At 43.4% G+C, this 19,464-nt stretch overlaps 1 protein-coding gene across 1 annotated transcript; it reads left to right on the top strand.

Moving 5' to 3' along the window:
• Positions 1–1,808: 1,808 nt before the first annotated feature.
• On the top strand, positions 1,809–19,393 carry GSG1 (germ cell associated 1). Its single transcript, XM_069967314.1, has 6 exons — positions 1,809–1,865; positions 4,790–5,102; positions 10,029–10,076; positions 12,129–12,281; positions 15,587–15,698; positions 18,874–19,393. The coding sequence occupies exons 1-6, from the start codon at positions 1,809–1,811 to the stop codon at positions 19,163–19,165; spliced, it is 975 nt and encodes a 324-aa protein (XP_069823415.1). The 3' UTR covers positions 19,166–19,393.
• Positions 19,394–19,464: the final 71 nt, after the last annotated feature.

The following is a 19,464-nucleotide window of genomic DNA, read 5'->3' on the forward strand; positions in this document are numbered from 1 at the left end:
AAAGTGACACCTGTAGATAGCAAATAACATAGCAGCTCAGCCTCCCCCTCCCTGTGAAGTCACAGAGCATGTCCCATACAAAGAGTAGTGTCTTGAGAGGTTTTCTGTCTTGCCATATAGCATGTCACTAAAAACAGTTCAGGCAAGATGGCTGCCCCCATAATAATTTACTAAAAAAAAAAATCTTCTCATTGTCTCCATCTCAAGGAGATTGAGATCTAAATGGCTGAATGTAGCTTTAGCCATATAAGCCCACATATATGACATGAACATAGTCACTAGGAGACTCCAGCCATTGAATTGACTGTCTCTGCCACAGTATATGTCAAAATGGGATGCTGAAAGACCCACAGATTGTGAAGTTAGCCTAACATGGTTGGGGTTTATTAAAGGGGTACTCCGGCAAACATTTTTTTTTTCCTTTCAAATCAATTTCTGTCAGAAAGTTATACAGATTTGTAATTGTCTTCTATTGAAAAGTCTCAAGTCAGACGGTGACTGGCTGAGCAGCCAGTCCATCAGCGGGGTTGTGATGTGTGCAGTGCTGAGTCCCCGGAGATTGCCGAGGGTCTGGGGGCCAATCCCGCCGCTCATTGCAGGCACGGGGACAGGTGAGTTTCTACTCCTTGTCAGGTTCCCCCCTGCCAGCTGGCAGTTTTATATATATATATATATATATATATATATATATATATATATATATATATATATATATATATATACAGTATATATATATATTTTTTTATCTTTTTCCAGTTTTAACAATAAATGCAAAAGAAAACAGTACAAATCAAGAGAAAAACAAGAGAAACAAATTTGTTGCATACTTTACCATACAGATTAAAAAGGTGGTACAAAAAAAAAAAACAACAATGCCAGCTGACAGGGGTTAATAAATGACCGGACTTCTCCTTTAAGCTAAAAGTCTCAAGTCTTCCAGTATCTATCAGCTGATGTATGTCGTGCAGGAAGTGGTGTATTCTTTCCAGTCTGACACAGGGCTCTCTGCTGCCACCTCTGTCCTTGTCAGGAACCGTCCAGAGCAGGAGAGATTTTCTGTGGGGATTTGCTGCTGCTCTGGACAGTTCCTGACATGGACAGAGGTGGCAGCAGAGAGCACTGTGTCAGACTGGAAACAATACACCACTTCCTGCAGGACATACAGCAGCTGATAAGTACTGGAAGACAGGAGATTTTTAAATAGACGTAAATTACAAATCTGTATAACTTCCTGACACCAGTTTATTTGAAAGAAAAAAAAAAAGTTCACCAGAGTATCCCATGCTAAACAAAGACTGGTATAATTATGCCCACATCAACCAATCCCAGCTCTGCTTTCATATCCTAACCAGCTATGGTGATATGAAAGCCGGGCTCTGATTGGTTCCTATGAGCACCAGGTTTTGTTTCACACAGTATAATAAATTTCCGCCGTGATGTTTTTCGTAGAACGCCGTATGTAAACCCCCCCTGATCCTACAGAAGTGTAGACGTCATGACCATGTATAATAAAGTGTGAGTAGTAGAGTTATGGCTATGGACGGGATGGGAGATCAGGATGAATGAGAAGGGCTTAGATGGAACAGCTGGGAGCTGATTGTTTTGTGGATTAGGAACCTCCATTTCTGAGCAGCAGATGTTGGTGATTTCACAGCGATGATTCGGGTTGGTCTCTGGGTATTGCAATTAGATGGGAGCAGGAGAGTATTACCAGCAGTGTCCTCTCTGCCATGCCTCGTGCACGGATTCTTGCATCTTTGCTCCGCCATCCATAAAGACTATTGTATGTGTCCTCACACGTCTGCGCCATGCACCTCGCATCACAAGCCACATCGTCTGCCAGATTTCTGCACAAGACGACATCAGTAAGTTATGTGTATGGGGGCATTGTGTATAGTTCCTATAGAACAGGGATGGGGGACCTTCCGCTCTCCAGCTGTTGCAAAACTACAATTCCCATCATGCCTGGACAGCCGTTGGCTGTCCAGGCATGATGGTAATTGTAGTTTTGCAACAGCTGGAGGGTGGAAGGTACTTCATATCTGCTATAGAACATAGAGCATAGTCTTTAAGGGTAGCTTCACACGTACCGACTCGCAGCGTTAATAACGCTGCGAGTCGGCTAGGTCCTGGCAGATCACTTTCACTACATACACACAGCGGTCTGAACGACCGCTGCGTGTATGTAATTCTGCCGGCAGCTTAACCCCTTCAGCTGCCGCTCTGTATACATTACCTCTCCTCGCTGCCATACTGCTCTCCCGCCCGGCCAATCAGTGTGTTGCCCTGCCGCAGCCACTCATTGGCTGGGCAGGAGAGCAGGACGCCGGGACCCCGTGCAGCGAGGACAGGTAATGTATACAGAGCGGGAGCTGAAGGGGTTAAGCGGCCGGCAGAATTACATACACGCAGCGGTCGTTCAGTCCACTGTGTGTATGTAGTGAAAGTGATCTGCCAGGACCTAGCCGACTCGCAGCGTTATTAACGCTGCAAGTCGGTACGTGTGAAGCTACCCTAAAGGTGCCGTTCAGGTTTAAAAAAACATAGCGACTTTCTTCCAAAACCAGCATGACCCCAGTCCACAGTTTGGGATTGCTTTTGCAGCTCACTTTTTATTAAAGTGAATGGAGCCGATCTGAGGACAGGGGTGGTGCTGTCTTTGAAAGAAAAAAACATATGGTGTATATAAAACTGGTGTAAAATGGAATTGTCTTATGCTGCGTTTACACAAAACGATAATTGGCCCGATCGTACGATTAACGATGTGGGAGTAACGTTATTTTTTTCATAACGATCAGCGTTTAGACGGTACGATATATCGTACGAAGAATTTGTTTTGCGATCGCTTAAGCCTGTCACACATTGGTTAAATCAGCGAGCGACTGTTCACACGGAACGATTTGCGAATTTTTTGTGAACGATCAACGACGATTTGAGAACATGTTCAAAGATCACGATTTCTCGCTCGTCGTTTGATCGTTCGCTGCGTTTACACGTACGATTATCGTTCGAATTCGATCGTTATTGCGCAAATTCGCTTGATAATCGTTACGTGTAAATGCAGCATTAGTTGCCCCTAGCAACCAATCAGATCCCACCTTTCATTTTTAAAAGAATCTGTGAGGAATTAAAGGTGGAATCTGATTGGTTGCTAGGGGCAACTGAGACTGAGACTGACAATTACACCATGGTTGATAAATCTCCCCCTATGTTTTTCTTATTTTGGATAACCCCTTTAAGTGAAGAGTTTACCTGTCGCTGAGGGGCACGAAAATCTGTGCAGGTCATGGGATGAGTATTTGTTCCATTCATCGGAATAGTAGAGATTAGAATGCACGGTTCCCATCATTCAGCATTTGAATACCGGTGGCTGAAGAAGTTGGATGCAGCCCTAGGGAGGCCTGGAAAACATGTATATAGACAATAACCTGTGGATGTATCCATGTTTTTTCGGACTCCCTTTTGTGGCACTCAGCTTCTTCAGCCACCGGTAATCAAATGACTAACGATTGGACTCATCTCTAGGTAATACTCCTGTATTAAAGGGGTTATCCAGTGCTCCAAAAACATGGCCACTTTCTTCCAGAGACAGCATGACTCTTGTCTCCAGTTCAGGTGCGGTCTGCAATTAAGCTCCATTCACTTCAATGGAACTGAGCAGCAAAACCTGCACTCAAGCTGGAGACTATAGTGGGGCTGTCTCTGGAAGAAAGTGGCCATGTTTTTGTAGCTCTCGATAACCCCTTAATTGTGCCTTCACACGTACCGTATTGCTGCGTATTTAACGCTGCGTTTTTATCGCTGCGTGTTTGGTGCGAATTTTACATGCGAGTTTTGATTTTCACATGATTTTATATCATGTGATTATTATGGATTATGCACAGTATTGCTGTTATCTAGATGCATCCACCCCCAGGGATTGCATAGAGTCATCAGCTCTCAGTCCAACCCGACACGCTCACTGCTCCTGGCCCCCACCCTCCGAGACGGCATCACGTGTCCTCAATGGGCCGGGTTAGGCTTGTAACCCAGCCAATCTGAAGTGAGTGAGGACACTGACAGCTGCTGCTGTTCACTGTATCCCTCTCTGACAGCACCCCCCCCCCCCACACACACACACATACACATACACACACACTGTGTAACCCCATTCCCGCCCACCCTCCACTGTGTGCTCCCCTTCGCCACGGAGCTCACCCGCCTCACACCCTGTATCCCCCTACCCGGAGCGTACCCACACTGTGTAACACCCCCCTCCCCCCGACGTTCCTGTGACTGCAGTCCTGTCACCCGCAGCTCACCCGGTGGCCGCTCCTGTCAGTGCAATCCTGTCCCCTGCCACCTGCCCCCACGTGTAATGTACACAAGTTGCTTCACGCTCCCTGCCTCTGGCGGATCTCACCCGGTGACCGCCCGCACCGCCCCCCCCCCCCACCCCGCATCACTCTGCTACACCGTCATCCCCTTCTCAGTTCTGCTACACCGTCATCACCTTCCCAGCTCTGCTACATCATGGACCAATCAGGCAGAAGCATTGCATGATGGGAAATGTAGTTTTCTATTTTGATTATAGACCATCTTTTAAAAAAACTCGGGAACGGCAGCAGCTAGGAAGACGGGAGATGGCTCAAAATACTCAGGGGGACTTGGTGAGTAAGGCCAGCTAGGTTTGGGAGCATTTCATTTTTTTTTTAGCTCTTGGGGGGAATACCCCTTTAAGTATTGCTACAGCTTCTATACTATGTATGCTGTATTAATGACACCCAATCTTCCATTTTCTTTGGTACAGATGGAGCTCACGGAGGTGGTCCCCTGGCGTCGTGCTATATTGGCCATGGGCTTCAATCTGTTGTCCCTCACTCTCTCCACCATAGCCCTTCTCAGTAGTTACTGGTGTGAGGGTACGCAGAAAGTTCCTAAACCTCTATGTGGAAAGGGAAAGGCCACCAAATGCATAGTGGTTCCCATAGCGGTGGAGAGCGTCAATGCCTCCGGTCAAGACGTGGTCCATTACAGCTGGGAGACGGGCGACGACAGATTCGCGTTCCGCTATTTCCATACTGGAATCTGGTATTCTTGTGAAGAAAACATTTTGGGGACAGGTAAGACACAAGGTATATAGTGATAATTGTGAAGAGCAACACAACCCTTCACCACGTAATGAAGCGAAGCCACAAAGAGGTGGCCATCCAGTGTGATGCCATGACAATCCTTAAGATGGAGCACTAACAACTTCCTGTCTGCCCATTTGTTAGATGTTCTGTATAGGAATCATGGGGCCAAGTCCATGACCAAGTCTTATGACCCTGGAAAGCCATTGGGCATTCACAAATAGTGTTGAAAGGAGACACCGAACTGTTTGGGTTTGGCAATTCTCTGAACCCCAACACTTGGCATATGACTCTCTGAGGCTGCAGAAGTTGGATGCTGCTCTATGGAGTCCCGGAACATAGGCCATAGGCTGTATCCATGTTTTCTAGGACTCCCTAAGGTTGCATCCGACTTCTGCAGCTGCAGAAAGTCAAATCTCAATGGTTGGGCTTCAGAGAATTGCCAAACCTGAACAGTTTGACATCTCCGCTCAACACTATACACGGATCATTATCCATAGCATTAAGAAGATCATTTCTAATGTGCGTAAGTGAATAATGGAGAAGGTAGACCTTTTTTATGATGGCAGCCTAGCAGCCCAGTGCGGGTCTCCTGAGCCAGGATCACAGGACCTTTGCTCTCAGTAGGACAGCTGGGCCGCCACACTAGCTGCCAGGACCAGAGAAACCTCCAGTCTAAGCAGCTTACGTCAAGCAGTCAACTGAGAATTACAAGGTACCCATTGGAGTCCATGGCAGCTCCATGGGGGCACGCATTGTTTTTTCTTCATTCGAAATTATATTATAGAGTGTGTAAATAAGGCCGAAAAGTGACGTCACTCTGGTGCTCATCACTGCAGTGCAACTGTTGAATATTTATTAGGAGGGGCAGGGGGAGGGTGGTAGTGCTGCCCCCAGTGCCCAAATTTACCTCATTTACATATTAATTATACTGAAGATTTAGCAAAACTGACAGGAAAGGAAAGAAAATTACCTTCATTCTCAGCGTCCTGTTTGCTATATGAACATAACAGCAGGTTAGAGAAGTCCTACTTGTTAGTTTCCCTCTAACCATATATATATATATATATCATTTTTATTCAAGTATTTAATTTTTAACAATGATGTGGTCATGTTTTCCTTTTGCTGTGCACATACTCCCCCCCCCCCACCAAATGTGATGATCAGATGGCACATTACATAGTCCATCAAGTTCAACCTATAACCCTACTGTGTTGATCCAAAGGACAGCAAAACCCTTCATGAGGCAAATACCAATGGCCCCATTACAGGGAGAAAAATTCCTTCTTAACTCTAATGGCAATCAGAATAAATCCCTGGATCAACATCCCATGACTTGAAATATAGAGCCTATAACTTATAATATATTTATCAAGAAAAGCATCCATGCCTCCCTTGAACTTATTTAATGAATCAGCCGTGACAACATCATGAGGCAGAGAATTCCACAGTCTCACTGCTCTTACAGTAAAGAATCCGCGTCCGTGCTAATGGTGAAACCTTCTTTTCTCTAGACGTAGAGGATGCCCCCTTGTCATGGTTACAGGCCTAGGAGTAAAAGGACCACTACAAAGGTCTCTGTACTGTCCATTCATATATTTGTACATTGTGATCAGATCGCCCTCAGACATCTTTTTTTCTAAACTAAATAAACCCCAAGCTTGATAACCTGTCCTGGTCCTGTAACCCACCCATTCCCTTAATGACCTTAGTTGCTCTCCTCTGCACCCGCTCCAGTTCAACCATGTCCTTTCTATATACAGGTGCCCAAAACTGTACACAGTATATGTGGCCTGAACAGTGATTTGTACAGAGGCAAAACTATGTTCTCATTTTAAGCATCTTCTCAAGCATCCCTTGATATTATTAGCCTTGGCAGCTGCTGCCTGGCACTGATCACTAAAGTTGAGTTTACTGTCCACCAATGCCCTCAGGTCTATGGCCCAAGTGCATAACCTTACATTTATCCAAATTAAACTCAATTTGCCATTTATCTGCCCAAGCCTCCAGCTTCTCCAAATCCCTCTGTAATATTATTAATATTATATTTTACTCCTCTGTGGTGATTACCCAGTTTAGCATACAGTAAGCTGCAAATATGGAGATTCTACTCTGTAGCCCCTCCGCAAGGTCATTAATAAACATATCAAAAAGCAGTGGACCGAATACTGACCCCTGCGTATGTTTCATCAATGAGCACAATCTGTTTCCTGTCCCTCAGCCAGTAACTTACCTAATTACATATATATTATCCCCTAGTACCAGCATCCTCATTTTATAGACCACTGTATCAATTGCCTTTGAAAAGTGAAGATATACAACGTCCACAGCCTCCCTCAGGTCCTGTCTATAACCAACCTCCTCACAGAAGCTGATCACAATATTCTGACAGGACCAATTTCTCATAAATTCATGCTGGTTCTGGGTTGTAAGATTATTTTCAATAAGATACTCCAGTATAGCATCTCTTACAAACCCCCAAAATACTTTACCCACTTTAGACTTAGGGGCCTATAGTTTCCCGGGTCACTCTTTGACCCCTTCTTGAATATTTTGCCAGTACTGTGTACAGAGTATTAAAGCGACTCTGTACCCACAATCTGACCCCCCAAACCACTTGTACCTTCGGATAGCTGCTTTTAATCCAAGATCTGTCCTGGGGTCTGTACGGCAGGTGATGCACTTATTTTCCTAAAAAACTACTTTTAAACTTGCAGCCCCGTGCCCAACGGCTGGGGCTTAGATTGTGTATGCATTAGGCTGGCACACCCTCTCTGTCCCTCCTTCCCACCCTCCTCATCATTAGGAATGCCACTGGAACATTTTCTCCAGTCTGAACATTGCACAGGTGCCTTAACAATCCAGCCCATGTGCTGTGCTAACACAGCTGAGGAATAGGAGACAATCTGCCTGGAGCATTCCTAATGATGAGAAGGGCGGGGAGGAGGGACGGAGAGGCTGTGCCAGCCTAATGCATACACAATCTAGGCCACGGCCGTTGGGCATGGGGCTGCCAGTTTAAAAGTTGTTTTTTAGGACAATAACTGCATCACTTGCTGAAAGGACCTCAGGACAGATCTTGGATTAAAAGCAGCTATCTGAAGGTACAAGCGGTTTGGGGGGGGGGGGTCAGATTGTGGGTACGGAGTCGCTATAATACTCTGTGCACAGTACTTGCAAAACTCTGGGATGGATACTTCCAGGCTTGGTGACTTGTGGATCCTAAAGTTTTCCTGGCAGAGCCGAACTTCTTTAGTTAGTCAAGTGAGATCTATTAAGGGATCTATATTACATCCCTACTCATGTGTGCTGTCATAAGGTTTTCCTGTGTAAATATAATAGAGAAGAATATATTTAGTAGATTGGCCTTTTCCTTATCCTCCTCCACCATTAGTCAAAATCATCAGTTAAAATTTTACCATTATTTATTATTTTATTATTTATTTAGGTGAAGGCTTAGAAGCATAAACCATGGCAAAAATCTACACCTGCTCCAGAGCAGGTGTAAATTTTGGTGCCCGTTGTGTCAGGTACTGGTCCTGTTGGATTTGCTAAAATATGTGTGCCTCTAAGTGAATCCAGCTGGGTAAATGGGGTTGGAATAAATCTCCCCCTGTATGTTAATCCCTTCCTCTCAATTTGATAATTATAGCTATGGCCAGGGCAGGGTTAGGCTTACAGCTCCTGGACCTTCAGCCCCAGGCCCGTATAGGTGCATAAGTCTACATGGACCCGCACTGAACTCCTTACTAATTTATTGGATGGTGGTAGGGCCCAAGCTAAGTATTAGCATCAGGGCCCGTGAACCCTGGAACCTGTATGCCTTCTCTCTAGTCCTAATATTCTAGCTATGGAGTAATTCATTTTTTCTTGCCAGTAAAGCGGTTAAAGGCTTTTTGTCGTCATCATCATAGATTCCCCATGGAAAGTAAGACTGAATGCTCTGAAGAGAAAGTATTATAGGCTAAAGTTCACAGAACGGTGACAGATGTCCTTAGAGCAATGAATTAATGTGACACAATTCACCCGGCTTGGCTACATCTATAGCTGTATGAAGATGGAGCATATATACATATATTTATGGCAGATGGTGTGACGGGGCTCTGCAATTGTAATGCTTGCACTTAATCCAAGGTCAAGTATTACCCCAGTTTGTATAAGTATATTGTTTCCTTACATTGCTAGAACTACTAGTGAATATAGAAAAATCGGCCTAGTGCTCATTTACCAAGATATGGGATTTCTGTGGTCTTAAATTTTTCAATTTTTTTTTATTAATATAATAATATGTGTGTATGTGTGTCTACTGTACTCTGTTATAAAATAAGAAAATGAATGTACAGATGAGAAATGTAAATCACATAAAAATTTGATGTGACCGCTGTTTGCCTTCATCATCAGGTTTTCTAGGTTACCATAGTTATGGCGGCCATACACCTTCACTAAGTAAAAGCTGAACAATCATTAGCCGTCAGTTATGTCTCCTGCCGGCCGAGCGTCCCTGTGTTCTCTATGGGGAGGGCTAAGCCACAGTGAGAGAGATTTGACTGTGGCTTACCTCTTCTGAAACAAAGGAGTTGAGTGGAGATCTTTCCATCACACACGACCCCTATCTCCACCGACATCATCTGTCGGTTGATCAGGAGGGTCCCATACACTTTATACTGTTGGGCATCAATGGGAACAGCCAACAAAAGTATAAAGAGTTAAGTCCTGGGGGTATCTGAGTACAGAAAGAAACACTTATGACCAAGGAAAGGTGACTGCTGTAAGTGAAGACGGTTTAGTGCCCAACCAGTGTTGTTATAACTATGATAAAGTCTAGTTTTGCTATTACTTTTTTTTGCCATAAAGCATTGTACTTTTTGCAGCAGTGGTATACTCTGTACGCTTATAATTCTTTCTGTCACATTGCAGATGAGAAATGCCGCAGTTTCTTGGAGCTGACCCCCCCAGCTGAAAGAGGTATACAGAGCAGTGTATTATGTCATGTATTGCAGCTTTTTGTTCACATGGCTTAAATATTTCATTGTGAAATCCTTAAAGGGGTTAGCCAGCCATTTTTTTTTCTTCTTTTAAATCAACTGGAGTTAGAAAGTTATATAGATTTGTAATTTACTTCTATTTAAAAATCTCAAGTCTTCCAGTACTTATCAGATTCTGTATGTCCTGCAGGAAGTGGTGTATTTTTTCCAGTCTGCACACTGCTCTCTGCTGCCACCTCTGTCCATGTCAGGAATTGTCCAGAGCAGTAGCAAATTCCCATTGTGTGCAGACCGTTATATTGGGCAGCTATTGGGTGAGAATTATAAGCAACACCTCTGAATTTGTTTTAGAAATAGTCTTATTCATGTAGATAAAGCTCTGTACCCCGAATACCCTACTGCACATTACACTGTAAGGCCCCGTTCACACTGAGCAAGAACGTTGGAATTCCGCAGCGGAATCCCGCCTTGCTCAGTGTCACACTGTCAGTGAATGAGAGGGCGCGCGATCCTCCGCAGCCGCCGATCTCCACTCAAAGAAATGACATGTCTCTTCTTTGAGCGGAGAGCGGCGGCAGCGGAGGCGCGCCCTCTCAGTCACTCAAAGCAGCACACTGAGCACGGCGGGACTTACTCAGTGTAAACGGGGCCTTTGGGTATGTTCACGCGGAGCAAATTCGGAGGAGCCCTCCCATAGACATACTGAGGGAGATTTATCAAACATGGCGTAAAGTGAAACTGGCTCAGTTGCCCCTAGCAACCAATCAGATTTCACCTCTCATTCCTCACAGACTCTTTGGAAAATGAAAGGTGGAATCTGATTGGTTGCTAGGGGCAACTGAGCCAGTTTCACTTTACGCCATGTTTGATAAATCTCCCCCACTGTTTGACACTGAGGCAGATGGGATTCTCTCAGTGTGAACATAGCCTTAGGCCTCATAGCACTAGTTTCCATCTTAATGAAAACATTATAAAATGGACATATAGGATTATGGAAATGTGACGTAAAGTGGGTCAGTGAAGATAAAACCATAATTATAGGGCTTGAGATGAAAATATAAATGAATGGGAAGGATCTGAGTCTAGATATAGCACAGGCGAGAACAATACATTGTCAGGTACATGGACATACGCTTACAGGTATAACTAGCCCATACTGTGAGCACCAGAGATGAGACCTTTATTACCAAGTGAGATTCTGGCCTCTAAACCTCCAATTGTTCATAATCTATTTATTAAGATTTATGAGTAACAAAACTCCATGGAAAATCCTATAAATGATGGAGGTATCACATGCACTGTAGTCACTATGATACATGATGGTCAGTAACACAGGAGGCAGCATTGGTTAGCACTGTTACCCTGCAGTACTGGAGATTTCCATGCAATCCGTCTGTCCTTCTCATATTTATAGTTATATCCCAGAAACCTACTGATAGGTAAGCAACTTTCTGGTGACTGTTTAAAAAGGGAATCTGTCTCTTAGCTGATGGCTATTTGAAAAGTTATAAAATCATGTTTTCATTCTAAGCTCAAGGTTTATAGAGTTTGGGCTGAGCTGCAGCATGCATGCCTCCTCCCTCCACCCTGCTTTGCATGATTGGTGTACAAGTTGCAGCTTAACTTGTACAACAGCTCAACCTGGCCTCTGTAAAGCTTGGAAGGTAAACATGATTTTATAACTTTGAAGACAGCTTTTGACTAAGACGTATGTATTATTTGTTTTATCTCCCTAGCCGCAGTTCTGACCATGATATATAACTTTTCCCAATGCATTCAGAGTTAATGGCTCTCTCCTTCCAAGTGTGGGCCAATTTCCTTCTCCTCCAAAATGTTTAAAGGGACAGTAACCCCTCTTTGGATTAAAGGAGGCTCCCAGGACTATGTTGCCCATATGGACCTGGAGTCCATGTACAGACTGTTACCTGTACAGAGCTACAGCATATGTTGGCACCACTGTAAGAACTGAATAGTTATACTATATACAATCACTACAACCAACATGTCCCTAACCTTGTGTTCTCTCTTACAGGGATCCTATGGCTTTCGTTGGGGTCAGAGCTGGTGTACATTAGTCTATTAATCATCAGCTTTGTGCTCCTGCTGCTAGAAATTATCTATACTGGAAACCCGGTGTGTGGACTCAAGCTGAACGCATTTGCCGCAATGTCCTCCGTGCTTTCAGGTAACGTCGTTGGTTGTTTCATCCATGGTTTGGGATCCTGCGTGTTGTGCCATTACCCTTTAGATCAGGAGTAGGGAACCTTGGCTCTCCAGCTGTGGCAAAACTACAACTCCCATCATGCCTAAACAGCCAAAGCTAATCAGCAGCTGGTGTGTGGAGTTTTCTGCTTCTCATGAATATCCAGGACTACTGGGCTCATGCACATAATGGAGAGGACTACTTATTGTCCATGTTTGTCAGAGAGATATCTCTGGATCAGCTGCACAGAACAAGCTTTGGCTGTCCAGGCATGATGGGAGTTGTAGTTTTGCAACAGCTGGAGAGCCGGAGGTTCCCTACCCCTGGTATATAAGGAGAAATGGTCTTGTGTATTGCATGGTCTGCTTTGTTACTATACAGAAGTATATGATGTTATTACTATTGTGATGCCGCTGTATATCACTAGCTGTCCACTAAAAGGAATACTGTATTGTAGACTTTTTATCTGGTTGCCGAAATCCATTGTATAAAGTCCTGTCCACGCTTGGACACCTCTTCATGGCAACGGCAAAATGTTTACTTTGTTTTCAGATAATTTACAAACTGTTTCTGGACAGACGTCAAATTGTGAGAAAAAAAAAGTGGAAACACATAAATGGGATGTCTCCTCTCCAGCTACAGATGGAGGGAGGAGGCGGCCGTGGTACAGGGCTTTGGCCTTGCTTCTCAATCTCATTGTTGGAGATTTCTTCCAAACCATTATGATGTTTATTCCTAGTATTGTACAAGACTGAAACTCCTCAATGATTATTAGGCCATGTTCACACAATGATTTTAAACGGCCACTACTTGATAATCAAAATAACGTCTGTTGTTCAACATACTTTGGCACATACTTTGTTGGTACATTATTTAAGTCTAGGTTGAATGAGGCTGCGTTCAACACCCTTTAGGGTGGGGCTATTTTTAAAGGTCCATGGAATTTATGGTGAAAGGACGCCCCCCCCCCCCCCCCCAAAAAAAAAAAAAAGTTAAAAAAAATTGTGCGTAAGGTTTATGCTGTACTAATAGTAGAATTAACTAGTTAAAGAGAAGCTGAACAGAATGATGTATCACTTACACTGTTCTGTGCAGCTGATTCAGAGATATCCTAATGAATAACATGGACAATAAGTAGTCCTCTCCATTATGTGCATGAGCACAGTAGTCCTGGATATTCATGAGAAGAAGAAAACTCCGCCCACCAGCTGCTGATTGGCAGTTACCTGTCCGTGCTGTATATAGGCAGTCAACTGTCAATCAGCAGCTGGAGGGCAGGGGGAGGGGTGTGGCAAGAATCCTATTTTCCTGCATATTAGGAGAACAGCTGAACAGAATGATGTAAGTTATACACCGATCTGTTCAGCATTTCTGTCACTAGTTTATACCTAGTAAACCTAGTGACAGATTCCCTTTAAAATAACAGCTGTTGTTTGATAAATAACAGCTGCCAATAAATGTCCTGAATATTAATTTGATAGCTGATGAGAACAACGGCCTTTACTCTAAGCATTGTGTGAACTAACTGCTGGTGGTTTGATAATCTATAGAATCAAATACTGAAAACAATGGCTGTTATTTGAATAAAAAAGCCTGTGTGTTAAGGTGGCCTAAGAGTGGTTTCCACCACCATATGGTGACAAGATAACATTGCTATAACCCTACACTGTTTCCCTGATCTCAGTCCCCTCCTTGTTACCCCTATGCCCCCCCCCCCCCCTATTTTCAGCCGCTTCCCGGTTGTCCAAGTTTTGACGGCGACTATGTCTCCCCAAAATGTCGGCCTCCTGTCGCTTCTAGGTCACCATGTTCTGGGGTTAGATCTGTGCACAACAAAGCTGCTCTACTATCTTTATTACATGTGAATTCAGATGTGTAGGTTGCTGTGAATTGTATCTATGGGAAAATACTGTACAGTTGTGGAATTAAAGCATAGATTTTTTTTAACCCTTTGAGGACCAGGCCCAAAATGACCCAGTGGACCGCGCCAATTTTCATCTTTGCGCTTTCGTTTTTCCCTCCTCCCCTTCTAAGAGCTCTAGCACTCTCAGTTTTCTATCTACAAGGCCATGTAAGTGCTTGTTTGTTACAGGAATAGTTGTACTTTGTAATGGCGTCTTTCATTCTACCATAACATGTATGAAGGAACCCCAAAGTGTTATTTATTAAGATATAAATTGTTGTAATCCTAAAAACGAATGCAATATGGTAACTTTTGGGGGGTTCCTGTGTCTACGTACTGCACTATATGGTAAAAGTGACATGATACCATTATTCTATAGGTCAGTTAGAACACAACCTTATGCAGGTTACACAGATTCTCTAATGTTTTTTTTTTTAATAAATCTTTTTTTTTTTTTTTTTTTGCAATTATTAATAAAATGGGCCTATTGTGACTCTTATAACAGTTTTACTTTTTCACCTACAGGGCTGTATGGGAAGTCATTTTTTGCACCATGATTTCTACACCTAAATGCCGCGATTGTTGCTTTTAAGGGGTTAATGACAGGCTTCAGCATGATCGGTGCAGCCTGTCATTAACGGTGTGGGCCCGGCTGCTGATTGCAGCCAGCCCCCACCTACTATGAAGCTTCATAGCACCTTAGACACCCAGGATGTAAATGTACGCCCATGGTTGTCTGGTGAAAGGCGGCCAGGACGTACATTTAAAAAGTTATATAGATTTGTAATTTACTTCTACTAAAAAATCTCAAGTCTTTCAGTACTTATCAGCTGCTGTATGTCCTGCAGGAAGTGGTGTATGCTTTCCAGTCTGACACAGTGCTCTCTGCTGCCACCTCTGTCCGTGTCAGCAACTGTCCAGAGCAGCAGCAAATCCCTATAGAAAACCTTTCCAGCTGTGGACATTTCCTGATACGGACAGAGGTGGCAGCGGAGAGCACTGTGTCAAGCTGGAAAGAATACACCACTTCCTGCAGGGCATAAAGCAGCTAATAAGTACTGGAAGACTTGAGATTTTTGAATAGATGTAATTTACAAAATCTCACACCAGTATCCCTTTACTTTTTGTTCTGTATATGCTGTATGGAAAATCAGAATCTAGAATATCACATCCTTTGTACCAATGATGGCTTATACTTCAGCAAGGTTACTAGATCTACATGAGTTGTGTCTAAGGGAACAGTATGCTGGGGGTCTCCTCCTAAATGGTAAACTGTGTAGGTGTAATCAATGGTGATCACACTGTAACCTTATAGGTAGCAGGAAACAATCTTATAATTCATATTATTCCTGTCTTCAGCAATATTAATCTTCTTTCCCTGCAGGACTTCTGGGGATGGTAGCGCATATGATGTACACTCAGGTTTTTCAAGCCACTGTGAGCCTTGGCCCCGAGGACTGGAGACCACATTCCTGGGATTACGGTTGGGCCTTTTAGTAAGTTTATCAATCTGTTTACTTTTTGGCTCGGGGGAATCTTTTCTTTCAAAGGGGAGTAGTCTATTCTTTTAACTCAACTGGTCTTAGAAAGTTTTATAGATTTGTAATTTAGTTCTATTTAAAAATCTCCAGTCTTCCAGTACTTATCAGCTGCTGTATGTCATGCAGGAAGTAGTCTATTCTCTCCAGTCTGACACAGTGCTCTCTGCTGCCATCTCTGTCTGTGTCAGGAACTGTCCAGAGCAGTAGCAAATCCCTATAGAAAACCTCTCCTGCTCTAGACAGTTCCTGACATGGACAGAGGTGGCAGAAACACCATGTCAGACTGGAAAGAATACACCATTTCCTGCAGGACATACAGCAGCTGATAAGTACTGGAAAGCTTGAGATTTTACAAACCTGTATAAATTTTTGACCGTAGTCGATTTAAAAGAAAGAAAAATGGCTGAAGTACCCCTTTTGGAGAGGATTGGTTTGTGCATTATGGGTTTCTTGTAATCTAAATCAGTTTGGGGAAACAAAGTTAAACAGTTTCCCTTCCCAAACCCGTCATCCACACCTTTCCCTACCTCAGGTTGAACTTGAAGGCCATTTGTCTTTTTTGGCTGTATACATTATATAACTATGCAATTATCTAAAGATTTTAAAAGTATAATTACGGGGTCTATAAGCCACTGACACACCATGCTAGGGGTGGGGGTGGGGTGGGGTTGTTACTTATAATTTTTTAAGAAAATTAAAGTCTGAAGTGGTTTAAGTTCCCCTCAGAAACAAATTTTGCACAGTACAAGTCATGTGATTCTTTATCATGTGATTCCAGATTTTCTATTAAGGAATTGGGGAAAAACAACAGATAAAATGCCAATATGCGTATAGACATGACTTTTTTTCCTGGGGTTTTATCCCCCTATATAAGATTGGGGGGGTTGGGGGCAATGGTTTTGCAGGGCCTGCTGCAATTTCACAAAATGCCTTGAAAAACACCATAAGAAAACACATCCTGTGCGTGCTGTGTTTACTTTTTACCCATTTACTCTCACATTACATTAATGTTTTTGACCCCCCAAAAATGCCATGAACCAATTTTTGTGTTTTTGGTGACTTTTTTTTTTAACTACTGGTCTTAGTCCAGTACTTAGTTTAACTACTAGGCTTATCAAGATTAAAGGGATATTCCACTCAAACATTACTTTTGATATGTTACTGCCCATGGTGAGACTAACAATTCCTCCCCTACTTGTTATTATCCATTACGTTTTCTTCCCCCAGTCCTGAGCTGCTGCTTTCTGCTGAAAACGAAAAAATCTGTGTGTGAGCTTTTCTCTCTTTCTTCCCCTCCTCTCCCCTCCCTTCTGAGACGGCTGATGTAAACAGGTTTCTAGCAGGCTGTATCTGCAACATTGTAGCTTCTTTGTAATGTTGAGAGGATTATCCTGAGGTCTAGTTGCTGATGAACTCACTGTGATTATCTCCCCCGACAATACAAAGTAGGTACAATGTTGCAGATAAAGCCTGTCAGGGACTTATTTACATCAGCTGTTTTAGAAGGGAGGGGGGAGGAGGTGGAAACAGACAGAAAAGCTCACACACAGATTTTTATGTTTTCAGCAGAAAGCAGCAGCTTAGAACTGGGGAAAGGAGACTGAATAGATAACAAGTATAGAAGTAATTGTTAGTCTCACCATGGGCAGCAACATATCAAAAGTTATCATTCTATCTGCAGCAGTAATGGTGAGTACATGACCATATTCACACTTGTGTTGTTTGGCGGCAACATTCTCTGCCGGTGGTGCCGGCTGGGTTTTGGGGGGGCACTTTAGATTTGGTCCTGTGACATTGGGGTTGCAGGGCCATTCCATGGCCTCCCTACCCTGTTTGTGCTCGCTCTGCGGGGTTTGTGGTCGCTGACTGACACAGTGTGGAGTTAGCGTGTGAACCAGGGGACCTGCACGTGGTACATGAGGCAATATGGTTTGATCAAATTATATACCAACATCCTGGCGTTGGTATTTAAATATAGCGGAGTGGCATTAGTGTCAGCCATAGGTGTGAGGTGCAGCAGCAACTCCTTTCTCTCCATGTCGTATATCAAAAGTTATATTCCAGTGGAATACCCCTTTAAATGTCAGAGCAAACAAGGATTCTGGTTTCAACATGCCGTTATTTTGTTTTCTGGAAGGATAAGCGACCAGCAGTGATATCTGGCAGCAGACAACTAGCCTATCCAAATTCAGAACACAGTCATGCTTGGTTCATCATCCGTCTGTATAAAGCTGGGAGAGGAGCAGAAGGAATAACTATTGGCCAATTGAATGTTTGTCTGACAGCCGTCTGAAGTGTATAGTCAACTTAAAGGGATATTCTGTGATTTAGAATTTTATGGGTAACACTGGAGCTGCTGTAAAAAAAAAAAGAGAAAAAATGTACTGTACCTAGTCTGGTTCCCCACAGGTCCCACTGCATCTCCTTCCGGTCTCCTTCTGCTTGTCTCCTCTTTTTGCATTGAAAGAGGACCTGCCTGCTCAGCCAGTCACTGGTCAAGGCGGGACACTGCTGCGGCTACTGATTGGCTGACTGAGCAGGAAGTAGTCTATTATTTCCAATCTGACACAGGGCTCTCTGCTGCCACCTCTGTCTGTCAGGAACTGTCCAGATCAGTAGCAAATCCCCATAGAAAACCTCTCCTGCTCTGTACACTTCCTGAAAGAGACACAGGTGGCAGCAGAGAGCACTGTATCAGACTGGAAAGAATACACCACTTCCTGCAGGACATACAGCAGCAGATAAATACTGGACGGATTGAGATTTTTAAATAGAAGTAAATTACAAATCTATATAACTTTCTGACACCAGTTGATTTGAAATAAAAAAAAATTAGCTGGACAACCCCTTTTATAATTTTAATATTAGCACAACTTGGTTCCGACATGTTTCTTTTAGAAACTACGGGGTCATCTGGGGAATAAGAAATCAAACAGCAATAGCGGTGGTTACATAGAGTACTGGAGATTTTTAAATAGAAGTAAATTTTTATACTTTTTATAAAAATATAAAATATACTATTGATACTTTCTGACACCAGTTGAGTTTTTTTTTCTCCGAAGTATCCCTTTAAGCTTTTTTTTTTTTTACATTAATATACCTCATGTTAATCCTGTCCTTTGTATTTTAGCACCGCATGGGCTTCTTTCACCTGCTGTATGGCTTCTGCCGTCACGACGCTCAACACGTACACCAAAACCGTCCTGGAATTCCGAAGAAATCAGAAAGCTTTCCAGCAAAGCTTAAAGGAGCAAACCTGCTTTCTGAACCACAAAGGAATCAGCTTCTATGGGGACAAGCCTATCCATTCTGTGTCTGAAAGCGTGGACTTCTACACCGAGCTTCAAAAGAAAGTCCTCCTACGGGACCATTCCATGGATCTGGAAGACGTGGAAGAATCCATGGATGAGGAACATTGCTAGGCTATTATCCAGGATGAGTTTGGAAGCTCTATGTGGAGGAAACTATATACTACTGTAAGATTTTACATTCAGCCGGGCTGAACATTACCTGTGTTTATGGGGATTCACCTCTGCAGCAACCACCACGTTGGTGGAATCCATTACCATGGCATGGGTTAACATACATGGCTGTAGCAATAAGACTACCGTAATATGGCGCCAATCTATCAGTTGGTGGAATCCATTACCATGGCATGGGTTAACATACATGGCTGTAGCAATAAGACTACCGTAATTTGGCGCCAATCTACCAGTTGGTG

Source organism: Dendropsophus ebraccatus, chromosome 4, assembly GCF_027789765.1.
Source record: "Dendropsophus ebraccatus isolate aDenEbr1 chromosome 4, aDenEbr1.pat, whole genome shotgun sequence".
Lineage (NCBI taxonomy): Eukaryota > Metazoa > Chordata > Amphibia > Anura > Hylidae > Dendropsophus > Dendropsophus ebraccatus.